This window comes from Nilaparvata lugens, chromosome X (assembly GCF_014356525.2).
Source record: "Nilaparvata lugens isolate BPH chromosome X, ASM1435652v1, whole genome shotgun sequence".
Taxonomy (NCBI): Eukaryota; Metazoa; Arthropoda; class Insecta; order Hemiptera; family Delphacidae; genus Nilaparvata; species Nilaparvata lugens.
Window position 1 is genome coordinate 27,028,168 of NC_052518.1, and position 17,541 is coordinate 27,045,708.

The 17,541-nt window shown below is 34.7% G+C and overlaps 1 protein-coding gene across 2 annotated transcripts in view; it reads right to left on the reverse strand.

The window, feature by feature from the left end:
- The window catches only part of LOC111053128 (glutamate decarboxylase), a 166,821-nt gene that overhangs the window by 86,450 nt on the left and 62,830 nt on the right, over positions 1-17,541 (reverse strand). Inside the window, exons 1-2 of one of the 2 annotated variants that reach the window (XM_039443101.1) lie at positions 9,485-9,553; positions 3,303-3,390 (exon numbers count right to left, since the gene is read on the reverse strand). In XM_039443101.1, coding sequence (XP_039299035.1) covers positions 3,303-3,357 — 55 coding nt within the window. In that variant the 5' untranslated portion in view covers positions 3,358-3,390; positions 9,485-9,553. Of the gene's footprint in view, positions 1-3,302; positions 3,391-9,484; positions 9,554-17,541 lie in introns of those variants that run through there. The other variant, XM_039443102.1, reaches the window with a different exon arrangement.

The following is a 17,541-nucleotide window of genomic DNA, read 5'->3' on the forward strand; positions in this document are numbered from 1 at the left end:
CTAAAAATGACCAAAAAATAACCCAAAAAAGTTAATTTTGGTCATTTTTGGTAAATTTGATAACTTTATCAAAAATTGATATTTTAAGGAAATTTTGTTTTATTCAATCATCGATACCATGAAGAATTTATCCACTGAATCTCATGGAATTATTTCTTACCAAATTTGAAATTTTCTGTCCCAAAAATTTGAACTTTAGGCGCTCATATCTCAAAAAGCAATGATCGGGAAAAAAATGTTTTCCTGAGAAAACTTTTTCATTTTGATAGCTTGATGATATACAAATCGAAAAACTTTGGAAAATATCACCAGTAGAAAGTCTATTTTTAGCCTTTGCACAGCCTTAAGGGTGCAACGACTCAGTCAACTCGGTTATCTGGCCGGCTAAAGTGACTTACATCACTTGTATAAGGATTAGAATGTCAGAAATCCAATTTTACATATTAAATGGGCTTGAAAGTGCCGAAAAAATTTGCCAGCTAAAGGCTCAAGTGTCAACTTATTTTTCACAATAATTACACATATCATACGAAACACTTATAGGTTGTGATTTATTAGTGGCAGGAAAATTGAAAGAACAATGGTTAAGCAAATGACGGAGTGGACTTGTTGAGTGGCCACATGATGGCACTTAATTGCTTATTTTGAAAATTGTTCAGAGCGACTAGGGGGCGCTGGCACTGTATCTATGAGGCGTTGGCGCGCGGTGTCTCTTAATGGCAAGCGAACGATATTTCAGCCCTTCAGCCCTCTCCCGTGGGATTTGCGGCCTTCATTGAAAGGGGATCGCTGAGCCGGAGCCCTTTTTAAAGCCATCTTGTGAAGGAGCAGGCTTAAGGGGTACGTTTTTATTTTGATAGGCAAATAAATTACCGTTAGCCACATATTGAGCTGCCTGAGAGGCGAAGATGGATCGAAGGGTGATTCAATTCTTTATCGGTGTTTCGCTACAATCAATCCCTCAACATCCCTTCATAACCCCCCACCCCTAGGGCCACGCGCCTGCACACAATATAAACCTCGATTTCCACTCAAACTTGATAAGATGTAAACCAACGGAAGGGAGCAACCCAAAATTACCGAGTGTCTCATTCTGTGTGGTTGGTGAATTAGAAAAACTTTTGAACTGAGGATGGAGCCCTTGTCCTAAACTTGCCTTCCACGTGAATGATCATTCGAAATATTATATTCAAAAATCAATAGATAATATTGAAATCACTTTTAACATAGGAGCAGCCTAAAAAAGGGTTTTGTAGACACTCATAAAAAACTGTAATTCAATAAAAAAGCAATCAATTGAGCATGAGAATCATGATTTCTGAAAAAAAATACTACTAAAATATCATAATTTGACAAGTACGATTGAACATATGTTATCTTCTAGCTAAGAGATTCATTCGCATGATGGTTTATTTATCCTCTTACTTGGTAATTAGTCCGGGCGCAAATGTACTAAGGAAGGCACTCCGTGTCCATTTTCGGGTAACCGTGGAAGATGTCTTAATTTCTTCCTCATAGCTAGTATACTTAGAAACGCGATGATGATCATTCGAAATCACAGGCAAACACTTCAAATATATTTGGAAAACCTTCCTGTACAATTTTTTCCAGTCGAATTTTTCAGAAATGGAAGTTGGTCATTTAATCATTTATATGTAGTTTAGAGACATGCTATCTGTATACGATCTATTGCATAACTCTACCCTCATTATCATTACTATGCAACCCAAACTTGAACCCTCCAATTACAGCAGCAATTACCAGTGCCCTTTTACATTTCTACTTCTCAGATTCTGCTCACCAAGCTCCAGTTACTCATCGACTATTATTATGTTGACTGTTTTTTCGAAGCTGAATCGCGCAAAAAGAGGAATCGATATACTCAGTAGACAGTAACTAACAGTGAGTGACGTTGATCTGTTGTTTTGCCGTCTGTGACGTTGTACACAAGAGAAAGCGAGAGAGACAAGACTGATCTCCCCTCGAGTAGTCAGTGATTACTGAGCAGGGTTTGGCAGAACAGCTCCGGCAGAGCGAGAGAATAAGTTGAAGACCGCTTTCCGGGAGTCCCTCTTCACTCTTGCTGTTTCATTTAGACATTCCTTCGGAGCACTCCGTATAGAACAGGCGAAATTACATCCGCGAACAGATGGTGTATGAGCCCGGTGCATCAGACATCATCTCCCTCCGTTTTTCTCCATCACCGGACAAGTTTCAATCAGCTCCAGTAAGCTGCTGCGATGAACGGGAGTTGGTCGGTCGAAGGTCCGTTGGAGAAAAAAACCCTCTTATTTCATCCTTCCATTATCTCATTCTTCCAGATAACTTCTTTCGAAATATTGTACATATCACCGCGTCATCTCATATTCTTATAAATTATCAATATAATATATTCAAATAAGTTGTTTACAATTAAGTGAATTTGAATTCGAATTCATCCCAATAGTTGGTGTCGTTTGTACAGTGTAAGTTTAATCGTAATCGGTAGAGCTAGAGGTTTAAACTTGAGATGATTGACTGAAAGAACTTTAGTCGCACAAAATAATAGTAAACACAATATTAGCTTCAAAACAGCCACACATAAATTGAACTTTTCCATAATAAAAATACAGTTGATTATAATGTCAGCCGAGGTTGTCTTACATGATAGTATATGAGACATGTTTGTTTTAGATTTATTTATAAAATAGAATATTATAGTACCCTTTGGAATTAATAAAATAATAGAATGAGAATACAAATCATAACTACTAGTTCCGGTGATCACACCATCGTCAGGTTTTAAAAATAAATATCAAATAAATATTAATATCAGATTTAAAAAGAATTCCAAGTTTCAGATTCTGAAATAAATCAGATGATGAATAGGGACAGCTGCTAAATTACTTGAAGATGATATATAAAATAACAAAACTATTAGTAAGCATTCATTTGATATTTATTTTTAAAACCAGACGATGGTGTCATCACCGAAACTAGTAGTTATAATTTGTATTCTTATTCTATTAATTTCAAAGTGTACTATAATTCTACTTTATAAATACAAGAAAGTAGCCCTGAATTCATACATTTTAAGAAGATTTATTATAACATGACTTGAACTAGCTCGTAGGTTTAATACGATTGAAGATTCATGCATAAAGTAAAAAAAAAATCAAATATTGATTAATATTCAACATTATTTTATATGTATAATAAGAGAAAAATGATAGTGAAAAATTAATTTGAATCTTCGAGATGTTATGAATTGATTGTTATAAGATTATTTTAAATACCAAACCAAATTGAATGTAAAGCCTCACCTGTATACTTCAAGTTAGCTGCACTTTTGCTGAGTTGATAGTTCTTGGGATCCATGGTTGATTGGTTGGTTGATCCTTGAGGATGGGTCTGCAAAACAACAAAACCAACATTCACAGAAAATAGCTTTTTATTCTTCGACGTCTGATCATCTAAAAAAAGTAGCAGTTCTTTACTATTGTTTCTATTCTCCACGTTTACAAATTTTTTAATGCTCATTCCGCTAAAGTTGGAGCAGTTTGAAGTTATTAATTCAAGCAAGCCTGGAGTTCTAAAGCTGATTTAGTTCAAATTTTCAACTCGCTATTGATGTAGACATGAAAATATGAGTACCATTTCGACCGTAGCAGGAAATATCTGTGCTTCACTGCACAGAAAATGTATACAATTCCCGTACAGTTTCTAGGTTGGAAAGGTTTTTTAACAGTGTAATAAAAACATCTAATCTCAATTTTAGCCCGTAAAAGTAAAAGTCAGTCGCGATACCCGTCCCGAAAGTGGGCTCTGGAAGAACGCCAAAGATAGGACCAAAATTGGCTGATTTCAGTGTATTTTCAGCAATTTTCTGCGTTTTCTCAAGCTTTTGAGACGAAATAAGAAGGAGATTTTCAAATTCGCTACAGAAGTTCAGCTAGTGTGGAAATGTTACATAAGAAGGGCTCTAAAATAATGCCAAAGATATATGCGCTTTTCTGCGTTTTCTTAGCCTCTTCAAGAACAAATTGACAGAAAACTTTGAAATTTGGTAGCGGTTCTACTAAGGTCAAAAAATTGACATAAACATCATACTTGGCCCTGCAAAAGGCCACTTTCCGTCTTCGTGATGTAAATAGCTATTTCGCCTCAATAGAAAGTAATAAAGTATAGCACGGAGCACACTGGAGACGCGCAGCGCAGCGCCGCGTCTCGCCACGCCGCCTTCAGCTGAAACACGGAGCACACTGGGAGCCGCCGCCTACCGGACATGACTCACCACCCGACACTGCCTTCATTTGGGTTAGTCTAGTTCCTTATGAACTAAAATAAAATTTATTTTATTTAAAGATTTAATCTTGTTTTACAATACAAATCGTAGATTAAAGAAGTACAGTAGATGAGTAATTTATACAATATGACGAGAAAAACATAAATAAAACTCAAAAAGAAATTGGTAGCCACCATCTATAAAATATTTTCCAACTTCAAATTGATTTGTATTTTTTTTATTCCATTCGGAATAGTGTTCTTAAAATAAAAATAATAAAGTTACTAGTTTGGAACAAGTGTTTTTCACATGAGGTTCAATAAAATCAGAATATCTTCCTCATTCATCTTCTTTATTCACTTCATTTTACAATTTTTTGAAACAAACAAAAATAAAAATAGTAAGTACACTCCTCATTAGGCTAGGCCTGCGTTGAGGAATGTACTAATTAACAAAAAACAAAAAACATTTCCGTTTATAAAATACACAATTCAGACTCATTTCTAGAAATGTCCCAATTACTTACTCGTCCGATACTGGTCGGAAAAAAAGGGGTTAAAATTTCGTGAATATACTCTTTTTATCTTGATTCAAGCTATTCAGATTCCTATTTGTTATTCTAAGTATTAACAATATAATGACAAATTAATAATAATATTAGTGCTAATCGCAGCTTTGTTTATATGCCATATCTCGAGACACAGTGATTGTAAATGGATTGAAATTTTGTAGATAGTTGTAGTCTCAATATCAACAATAAAGAACATCTTAATATATCATGATAGTACATTATAATATCAACATCAAATTCTGAGAGTATCATGAGAATCAAGAAAGAAAAAAGGGTAAAATGGCGTTATATACAATCGAGAAAAAAACTTGCTCATTTTCAAGTACTCGCGAGGCATTTTATTAATTTGAGGGCACTGAATCCGAACCTGAAATCACAATTTCTCTATCTTCATTTTTACGCGATTTAGGTTTTGGTGATAGTACAGTACAGCTAGTTTTCAGTTCGTCATGTTTCCAGTACAGCTAGTTTTCAGTTCGTCATGTTTTCAGTATGTCGAGTTTTCAGAACATCAAGTTTTTAGTTTGTCATGTACTCATTTTGTTAAGTTTTCAATTCGTAAGTTTTTAGTACGTCAGGTTTCCAGTTCATCTATTCAGTTTGTTTTTGTGGTGTAGCGAAAAATAGCGTTCCCAACTCGGGAAATATTTCGCACCTAGGGTCGAAAATTAGACTTTTCCGGCTCGAAATCGGTTTTCAAGTCCGAGGCCGTAGGCCGAGGACTAGGAAAGATTGAGAGCCGGAAAAACATTTTTGCCCGTGGTGCGAACGCTATTTTTAGCCACATACAAAAATAAACAATAAAATTATATATGAGAATAGTTGTTTTCGAAAGCACTTCCGAAAGCAGAAGTGGAAGTTCATAGCTCTAGCAAATCTAAGGTAATCTGAATATCAGGAAATTGTCCAAGTATTTATTTTTATTCTGATTTGTCTAAATAACCTAAAAGATTATGTTCAATTATGTGGGAGGTTGAGTTTATACTTTTTTATTCTTTCAAATGACAATAAGATTATATTATTATAAATGATTTAATTATTGAATAATGAACACAAATATGAAAAGTTTTTTGATCAGCTGTTTTTTGATCACTTTTCTTAGTTCATTGTTAGCGGCTGGAAAGGGTACTCTTTCCGGCCTAGGCCGGAAAGAGACCTGTTCTGACATCAGACGAGAGTCGTCTGCAAACAATGTCTTTCAGATCTACATAGGGTCTGGAAAACAGCTGTTTTCTGTGCAGTGTGGCGAAAACGTTTTGTTCGTATGCTTCAAGCTCTCAAACTTGAAAACTGCGTTCTCAGAAGAATAGTATACTATACTATATTTCGTTCTAGGTGCTAAGTATACCATAGTAGATTGAGTGTTTGATTAAGTGTTGATGGCGGAGACAAATTTACAGTCCAATGAAATCTCTTCAAATTTCTAACCGCTAAGAATGTAATTAATAGATTACAAATGGATTCTCCATTAGATTAATGAGGGTCGACTAGTCTAGTTTCGACTACAATCGATTGCTGCTCCAATTTGTTCTAATCGTTGAAGGTTCGATTGTTCTAGTACTAATTGGTGTGTGTTGTGAAAGCTTGTCCTGTTTGAAATATGTAAAATCATTTTCTAGTTTCAGATAGAATTACTCTTAAATTGTTCGTCAATTACAAAGCAAGAATCTCCATGAAGTGTAATTGAGATTCAGACTTATCTCGTCGATGTGTTATTTCAAATTATTATTCAAGATAAACAAAACTGAAATTAATGTCAAGCTCTTTCATTCTTTAAATGATTTACTTCGACACACATCCAACTATCACAAATCTTTGAAAGAAATAAATGACACTTGAGTTTTTTAACTTCTATTTATCCCCTCGTGTGATCGGAAACTCATAAATATGCTACATGCTTGATTTCAATGAAATGTGGAAAAACATTATTCAGCCAATAAATGAATAGTGAACAAGGTGTGTACAGTCGAATCTCAATAATACGAAACTCTAGGTATCAGGAAAGATTTATCTTATCTAGGTATTTGTAGTAAGAAGGTTCATTATATTTTGGGTTCATACCCCCGCTATACGTCTTCAAACAGTTTCTCTAGGATGAACGCTTTTAAGTGGATGATCACGATATCGAACTCTATAATACGAACTACCCTCCACATGAGGTACCATGAATAAATGGGTGGAAAACTATTGGCTCCAAAGTACAGTATTCATGTAATTGAAAAAACGTTATCACTGTATGAAAAACGGAACAAGCATCTTACTCTCTTAACTCTTCTTACTACGTGCTAAGGGGGTGGTTTTTCATACAGTGATATCAGTTAGATATCAATATTTCACAGACAACTAGAAAATTTGTATCATCGCGTTTCTATCCCTTGAATCTGGAATTGTTATCTAATTTTAGCTGTGGTGGATTTAAAAAAATTATTTGTACTTTTTTATACCATTTTGTTGAATGATTTCCATATCAATATTGGAAATATCAAGTAAAGATTTCCAAGCAATATCGATTTTCAATCGGTTCAATGCAAATAAAGAATCAACAGATTTTGATAGCATTGAACTAAACCTAAGCTTAATATGATTTGTACCAGACAAATTCTAATGCTAATTCAAATTATAATCTGAAAACTGAATAAATATGACATATCAAGAATGAATCTCGTACAGTTCGGCGACATCGTGGTGCTATTTTGTTAGTAATACATCTTCATGTATACTGAACCTGGAAGTGGAAAAATGTGTAATATAATTTGTAGTTCCAGCATAGTTGATCGACTATTAGAGTTGAATTCCTTAATAGATCAATGGTACAACACTTGCCTTTGATACTTGATATAATTTTCGGTTTCTGCTGGTGTAGCCTACTTTAACTGCTTAATACTTAATTAATATAGATCTTATTTACTTTCCCACTCATAATTGAAAATAAAGAATTGAAACGCCAGTCAATGAGTGTTAGGGGAATTGAGTTCATTGAGTTTAACTGTGTTAAAGGAACATACATAATAATCATGTATATACATAATTATATACATGATGCTGATAATTATTATCAACATTGAATACATGAATACATAAAGAGCCGAATCATCATCATCTTGTTTTATAACATGTTTCATCTTTTTTAAAAATTCATTTGTTGATGCAGAAAATACATGAGTCGATGAGATCTACATTGGAAATTCGAAATATGGAGAAATTTACCAAGAATCCAATTTAATAGGCGTTTGAACTCAAAAGCAAGAATGAATCCTCATCATTGATTGTCTCTAAGGAATCCAACATTCATCTCCACTTCTGTCTTACATCAACACCTTCTATACATAATATTATTAACACTCTTATGAGTAGCATGCATTCATCAACTTACAGGCTCATGCAACTTTTTCAAAGTCTATCAAAAGATAATAATTTTAAGCCAAGGAGGAGGATGGAGATAGTGAAAATCCCTACAATAATTGACTGACTTCTCTCTTCCATATATTTTTGTACTCAAGAATTAAAAGCTTCCTGTTTCTTCTACACGGATATGTTGCAAATAATTACAAACTCCATACATTAATAACGGAAAAATTTCTAGTAATCAATTGAGAAACTGAAATTGACTGATTACATCTTGTGTGTCAAGGTATTGAGTATTTGCTATCTGTGATATTGAAAACAAATACAGACTCTAAAAATGAGTTGAGGACACTAAGTCCAGTTACACACGCATCGATTTTTGGACGTTCAATTTTCTACCGTCCTTATAAATTCTATTAGATTAAAAACATATATGATATTTGTCAAGTTCCGTTTAATCTGGTGCAATTCATAAGAACGGAAAAAAGTCGTACGTTCAAAAATCGATGTGTGTGTAAGTGGCTTAATTGTGATGAAGTGATTATCACATCTAGTTTGTCAACCTATGTTTTCAAGTAAAGATCTTGGATAGGGATTCCGAGCTTAACAATTCTCATGATTACATTATAGACATCATTTTATTTAGAAATCAGTTCAAGTCGAGAAAATTATTTTGGGAAATAGATATTCATACAATATACTGGATGTTTGAGAGGAAGATATCAGTTAGTAGCTCTTCTCTGCAGTTAACAAGTCAATGATTATCCACAATGTCTTTGTCTGGGTCTCGGGAGTGTTGTACATTATTTAGAAACCAGTAAAATTCAATAGAATCATCTTAGGAAACGAATACAAATTGATATTAATCAACCTCTCAAAAGAGAAAAATCAGATAACTTATAGGTTCCCCTCTTTGTTTAACAAGTCCATCCGCAATGTCGCTATCTAGGTCGAGAGTAGTAGTAGTAGTAGTAAATAATAATTTGGGACAATTTCAATAATTAAATTGTTTTTCTTAATAATTTCAATCATCAAACAATGTTGGGAAACAAATACATAATTAACACACTATTTTTTGAAAGGTAGATGGATGAACTTTAGTTGATCTGATCTTCCTTCAACCTCGCCAATCATCCCATCCCGAGCTTCTTTTTTCAGAGCCTCATTGTGGACAAGCTAATTCTTTCATTAAATATCTTGTAGTAGGATCTGTTGTTTTTTCTTTTGTTGTCTCTATATTTGATTTTTCACAGTATTTGTCAAGTTAAAATAAGAGAAATTTTGTAAAGCTAGAATATTCTTACCAGAAGTGCCTAGATGCGCTCGAAGTAGGTCGATGCTAGGGTACGCACTGGGCTCAAGTGAGATATCGGGGCAGCCCCCCTTATTTTACCCCTGTGGTGGGGCACACTAATGCGCATGCGCGGGCCAATCTAGGTCACCGTTGAGCTCAGCCCCTGTAGCCTACGCATTTTCTCCCCTCGACCCCCTCATGGGCTAACTCCCCCCCCATCAACCAATCACAACCCACGACTTCTCATCGACAAGTATTCACATCAACATCTCGATTTCCAGTTTTTAATTAAATCTCGAATGTAGTTACAATTGTTTTAAATTTTTGACATTTAGATTTCAGAATAATTGTCGTGGAAGCAACAGTTTGAGACCCATAGTCAATGTAATGAGTAATCTCGAATGTAGTTACAATTTTTTTTAATTTTTGATCAATTTTTTCAAAATTTATCTAAGCACTACATCTATAAATGGAGACAGGTGGTAGACCTATTGGTATTTTGTGATTATTCAAAGTGAATTAAAGCTCATATCTCTCAAATAGTGGAGGTGGTCCACAGCAGTCATCATTTTTAAAATGGGAGTACTGTACCAAGTGGTTCACGTCTCTTATCCAATTCGACCAATTAGATATCACTCTCCTTGATAAATCGTACACTTTTCCTATTCATAGGATAAATAATCCCAGGCTATATTGTAATGCATCTCCTCTATTAATCCAAATATCATGTCTACAATTTCTCCGTCATGTCTTTAATAGTGGCTGTATGATACTGGCCCGATAAATTCCATGGAAAACGCTCCCAAAGACACGCTCCAAAGAAATGAGTGCTAAGATCAAGTTTAAAAATGGTATCAAGATTACTCAGGAAATCAGAGGATCAGCATTCAATTAAATGTTACATTCTTCCTCTGCTTCACTGATATCTATCTAGCTAAAAAGTTGAAAATATCTATACAAAAGATATCTAGACAATCAGCCCTGACGTGACCCTTCAATCCCCCTCAGAGAGCTGAATCGTTTGATTTAAGGAGGAGAGTTGACAAATGCCACTTGGGGAGGGAACTGGAGTTCCAACTGGAGGGAACTTCGGAAGCGGAAGCAGTATTAATTTAGTCACAACTATTGACAGGTCTGCACTAATTCCCACGGATTAATCCCAGTATTGAGTACAAATCTATGTTCTTATCAAATGTTAATGCAGAATTCACAAATCAAGAAACTTGTATTTGCCATTTAGAGTTTCAACTGGATTAGAATTAGAAAGAAGTACATTGAACTGGAATAAGCCCTGATCAATGAATATCTTACTTTATGTTTATATAAAAATAGAAATATGTACAGATCTGAGCTCTTGGTTGATGTGAATGATGATAATTTGTTTATTTGAAGAGACATTTTGGAATGTTATTATATTATAAATACAATAGAATCAACACAATATTCACAATAGAAATACAATCTTCGTCAATAGATGTGAGAAAATTTCATTGATCAACCGGTTCAAGATTGGTTTTTCACTGATCTTTCTTAGATAATGTACAATGTTGGAGATTAAATTATTATGGATTCTTATCACGGCATTTTTTGTAGTTTTTGTATTGAGTTTCATTGTTGAAAGAGTTGGTAGCACTAGGCTTTACAAATGAGTTAGCATATCAAATAAAAGCAAATATAATAATTCATTACTGGATCTTGGCTCTTCTAGCTCTGTGAATAATATCTTGACTGTGGAATTGGTTGATAACGTTGCTGATGGCACATTACACTCATAAAGACCTGCTTTAAACAGACAGTAAATGACGTGAGTGATAAAATCTTGATCCTACATTAAAATTTTCAACACTTGCCTTCTCGTATAGATTTGTTGAAAATTACTCTGGAGGAGTTGAAGCCTGATATATAAGCTATTTCAGAACATGAAATGACAAAAGCTGAAATTATGCGTTTAAATATGCCCCACTACAAGATACTTACTCACTTACTTACGAAGCGCTACAGCCCTGCGTGGACCTTGGCCTCCTCAACAATTCGCCTCCATTCATCTCTCTGATCAGCCAGTCTCCTCCAGTTCCTCACTCCTAGGCACGCTAGATCTTTTTCCACATCCTGCAGCCAACGTGTTCTCGGGCGACCTCTTTTCCTCGTTCCTTCCATTCTTCCAACAAGCATCTGCCTCTGCAACCTATTATTCTCCAATCTTTGGACATGTCCCAGCCAGCTGATTCTTCTAGACTTTATGAATCGTACTATGTCATTTCCACGCAGAAAGTTACTTATCTCCGCATTGCTTCTGATTCTCCACTCTCCATTTTCGCATATGGGGCCTTGAATTCTTCTCATTACTTTTCTTTCGAAAATCCTCAATGCGTTCATATTTTGGGAGTTGAGAACCCAAGTTTCACAGCCGTATGTCACTACCGGTCTTATAAGTGTTTGATATAGTTTCACTTTCGTGCATCTTGATATTAGTCTAGACTTCATTAAACTTCTATTTGCAAAGTAAGCTCTGTTACCCTGATCTATTCTCTTTTTAATTTCCTGACTCAGGTTATTGCTTACATTCAGTTCAGTTCCAAGGTAAGAAAAACTCTCCACACTTTCAAATTTAAATCCCTCAACTTCAAAATCTTGTGCTGCTCGTCTTGCCAGCGATGAGGTCATCTTCATATACTTGGTCTTGTTAGTATTAACTTAAAGACCTATAGTGTGTCCTTTTTCCAGAGTCAAAAAAACTTCCTTCAGAGCTGCTGAATTTCGAGCCACCAACGCAATGTCATCAGCATAGGCTAAACCTTGCTTGGATTTAAATAGGATGTTCCCTGTGAGTTCTAGTTCTTGGACTACTTTGTGCAGAGCTAAGTTGAAAAGTAGTGCTGACAATGCATCACCCTGTCCAGGGGTGCCCAGCCCCCCCAAGGGCAATGGCGCATGCCCCCCCCCCAATTCAAGTGTAATGCCCCCCCAATCCAAGTGTAATGCCCCCTCCAAAGTATCCCAATTCCCAACCCTTTAGTTTTTAACATTAGTCAGTGCTCATTGTATGACAATAAAATTCACATCTTACATTCTAATCTTCCAAAGGACATTATTCATCTTTGCTCTTGTGGGGAATTCTTTCTGTTTTCATAACATTATAAAAATATATACCATCGTTTCTTATCTCTTTTAAAATAGAAATAAAGTATCTTTTTGATATTATTTTTAAGACTAGCAGTGCACCCGTACATTTTTTTGTCGGGAGGACTAAGAAGTACTACATTACATCAGGAAAAACTACATGACAAATATTTTAATAGGATATTAAAAGATAAGTAAGGGAGGCTTTGCTTTTTAAATGTAAAGGTTACTTATAAAAAGTTGAATAATAATATCATTGATATTCTTTTATTGCAAAAGAATATTGCATAGCAATTTTGGTGAACATTCATACAAATTTGGAACGATTTTATTCATACAATATAATATAATGTCGGCAAGTTTAGGTATTCTAAATCCTATACTATTAAACGAGCAATTTCTGTTTAGATGTTTTGATATTCAGATGTTTAGATGTTTAGATGTTTAGATGTTTAGATGTTTATATGTTTATATTTCACCGGATCTCGAAAACGGCTCTAATGATTCTCACAAAATTCAGAAAATAGTAGGTTTAAAATATAAAAATTCGATTGCACTAGTTCTCATCCCTGGGGAAACTCGCTGAAGGACATTTAAAGAATTTATTCATCCTTGGAAAAACAGCTGATAATTTCGTCGTCTGTTGATGATGGAAGTGAGTGAGCTAGTGCATGTGTGTGGGACTGAGACAAAATTATGACTCAGCTGTTGAACTTTTGTACCTAATTCAATCAGGTACTTAGTGGCAGTTGTACAAAAGCCGGTTAAATTTTAATCCTGATTAATTCCAGTAGAACCAATCAGAAAAGCTATCTTTTTGAGATGGTCTTCTGTGATTTGGTTCATGTGAAATTAATTAGGATTAAAATTTAACATGCTTTTGTGAGAGAAATTTTTGCATTCCTCTACGAATTAATCTCAATCCACTGTGATTAGATAGAACCTTTCTGTATGAACAATGAATATTTATTATAATTTCTTCTTTCGTAATAAATTTTATATGCTTTTGTAGTTTTGTAGGTACTCCAGAGCGGAGCTAGGTGCCCCGATATTTATCATAAATTGGAACAGGTTGTCACTGATTTTGTGTTGTTGGTAGTATTTACTTTTAAACATTACAGGAGTAAATAACACAAGTCGAACAAAACGTATCTTTAAATGGTTTGGTTTTTGGAATAAAGATATCATCTGAACAAATACATTTTTAAAATTCTATCTATTAATACCAAATATCGGGGCACCGAGCTTTGCTCGTTATTCATTCATTGATAAACAGAACTCAATTCTTTGAAATGATTGGGAAAGGACTAACAGCCACAGCCAAAAACTGTTTCTTCCCCGAATTTTGATTTATACACTATAAAATTTATAGTTGGAATATTTAATATTCCAAAAAGTAGATTATGTTTCATACACTTGAATTCAAGTGAAATTTTCAGTCAAAATATTTAAAAAACATGGAAGTTCTAATTTAGATTGTTTACATACCAAATTGAATAACAAAATAACACTCACTAATCACTTAGAACTGTAAAATAATGATTAACTTTGAATATTATGATATATACCATCTCATGTCAACAAATCAGATTACTGTATTTTGATCGAGTCAATTAAAATTTCTAGATTTCTCGTGAGATACAATAAGCTAATTGATTACACAGCTGATCTCCCACACAGGCACACGCATCTTCTGTTATCGACAGACGACGAAATCATCATCTGTTTCTCAAAGAATGAATAATTATCCTCTTCATGTCCTTCAGGGAGTTTTCTCAGGGATGAGACCTAGTGCAATCGAATTTTTATATCATAAACCTATTATATTCCGAATTTCGTGAAAATCGTTAGAGCCGTTTCCGAGATCCGTTGAACATAAATAACCATATAACCAGATAGCCAGACATAAAAATAGAAAAATATAAACAGATATACAGAAATTGCTCGCTTAATATAATAGGATAACAACTTATAGTCCAGTCAAATGATCGTTTTTTCCCCATGATCCCCAAATGATCAGTTCCTCCATTTTCACAGTCTCGCAACGTTGCGTATCTTGTGGAACACTTCATATAAAAAATCCAAAAAGTAGTCGAGGTTGTGATGAATTTTCTCCTCTTTTCACTCCCATGAATTATACCTCTGTTTTCAATACCGTTAAAAAGTTACAGCCAATTGAATGATGATCTTTATTTTCTCATTTTTCTTGCGATTTTACTGTTATTAAAGAGTCTCTAAAATGAGTACAATACATGATTGCGATTGGTCTTAAATGAGAGAAAATCTCATGCTCTATAAGCTGAGTTGCCTTAAATTGATCTTGCATCACTGTTTATATCGAAAAACTGTCGAGACTGTGAAAATGAGAAAAATATCGAAAATTTCTTGATTTTTTTAATCAAACGTATCTTCACGATTATATTTTTACAAAAATCATCCACCTCACATAAAAGAGGAGATTCTTTTCTTCAAATCAAGACCAAGTATCATTTTGAGTTACCGAGACACACCATTTTGAATATAGAAATCGGTCATTTTTCTATGCATTGAAATATGGTCTAAAATACACTAAAGGAGGAATTTCCTATTCTTTTAAAAAAATTTAGTGAGATGATACATGATTTTCAACCGCCTTGATGAGCTGATATGAGCGAGCTGTAGTACGAGGAGATGTGATCATTCAGTCAAAAGTTATAAGTGTTTAAAGTTTTGATCCTGGACGTATCCTTATGTGTGCCCACCACTAGGAATTACTGAAATCTAACGAGTGATTCTCATAGAACATAACCCTCGTAAGGTGATTTCAGCCGAAATATGTTTCTTTTTTGTTAGGAAGGCCATGAAAAGGTATTATAATGAAAATTTGAATTTTGGCTGTAGGACATGATTTTCTATTTTTGGGTGTATTCCCCCTCCCACCACTACTAAATTCAAAAATAGGTACCTCAGGAATTATGTTCAGAATTAATATTGTTAATTCACGTGATTTGTGGCTTTCTATCATTACTAGAAAAAATCCTAGTTGTATAGGGTAGAAGTGGTAGGTTTGCATAATTTTGAAAACTCCTTAAAAATACCCCTTTTTTGAAAACTTTTAGCTCCAGAATCAAAAATCGTAGAGTCCAGCACGACCACTCAATTTATTGGAAATTTTATTATCTTTAATATTCTATAGAATGCTTTTTCTCGAAAAGTTAAAGGTTTTCAAGATTAAATGAAAAACTTGAAAAAAGTCCGAAATTTTGGGGTTTTTTGGGAGTTTTGGGGGTGAAGCCCTCTGGCGTGTCAGAAAATTTCAGATTAGAATTTAGCGCCCTAAAATACATATAGAACCGTCGATAAAAATTCTTTGGGGCTGTTTCCTGAAAAACGACCATTTGACAAGACTATTATACAAAACAGAAAAAAATAAAGAAGCATTACAATAATTACTTGATTACTGTGTGGTAAATAGGGTGTAAATTTGAAAAATTGGAATTGGCTTCATTTGATATTTTTGACAAAAGAAGTTGTTTCTTCTGTCAAATTCACTAGAGTTTGCGATGTTGTTTATAATTGCATTTTCATTTCAGAGACATTAATATCATCATGAAACGCCTTCGAAATTAAAATAATTATTAGATTAAAATGTACATTACAATTCAACTTATCATTGTGCTTTTGAGGAAATTAGGTTGCAACAGCAAGGAAACTCAAACACAGGCCCATTAAAAATTAAAATTAAGAAAGGGAATCAGAATAATGGTGGATGATGAAGTTATAATTTATTTTTGTCAAAGATTTACCTTCAAACTCATAGGCTTAAAATTACTAAAATTCCTGTATACAACATATTATCAATAGTATTTTTCATGCTTTATATTGAGTTACACTTTGCAAAATATAACATTGTAGAGGTGGGAAAAAGTATTAAAATTAACCTCATTAGGATATCTCTATTTAATACCTTGATTTTTTAGCCATGATTCAAAATGTTGACATAAAATGTAAAAAAATCGTGCCCCCCCCCCAAAAATGTTGATGGCGCAAATTGCGCCATGCCCCCCCCCCCTTGTGGGCACCCCTGACCCTGTCTAACCCCTTGCTCTATTTGGAATGCTCTGCTCGTTTTTCTTCCAACAAGTACCTTGGCATAATTATTTGACAGGATCATGAACGCCAGTCTTATTAGTTTTCTAGGGAAACCAAAACTTTCCAGGGCTTCTAGTAGGTTTTCTTCATCGTACCAGTCAGCATTTCTTTCTCTCTTCTTCCTTCCGATAGTGCCAGCAACAGCCTCTACTATAATATCCTCTAGTCTTGTCCAAACACCATCCAGATTTTCCTCCTCTCCATTACCTTCCTGCTCCTAGTTATCCAATTTCTCGCTAATTGCACTTTCATAAGCAGTCCTGGTCTGTGCATTTTTTAAAGCCTCCACATTTTGTTTCTTTTCTCCTCTGACGTTTTCGACCACAGATAATCTCTCTAACACTTTTGTCACTACCATGATATGGTCTGACTCACAGTTAGGTCCTCTTGCAGATCTGACATCAATTATTGAGGTGGCATGTTTTTGTGATGCCAGAACATAATCAATTTGAGTGGTAGTGTCAGAGCCAGGCACCTTCCAAGTCCCCTTATGGATGTTTTTGTGAGGAAATCTGGTGCTAACTATTGAGAGGTTCTGCTCTGCTGCAAGTTGAGCCAGTAGGAAACCATTCTCATTCGAACTTTCATGCAAAGTATGCTGCCCTGCAATTCCTCGAAGTTGATCTTCCTTCCCAATTTGAGCATTAAAATCCCCAAGTAGTAATAGCATGTTATGTTTTGGGATTTTCTCACAAACTTGGCCCAGCTTGTCATAGAAGTCAGATTCAAGCTCTTCAGGTGCTTCTTCAGTCGGGGCGTAGGCCGATACAAGATAAGCTCTCAATTCTGTAGAATACACAATGTGGGAGGAGGAGT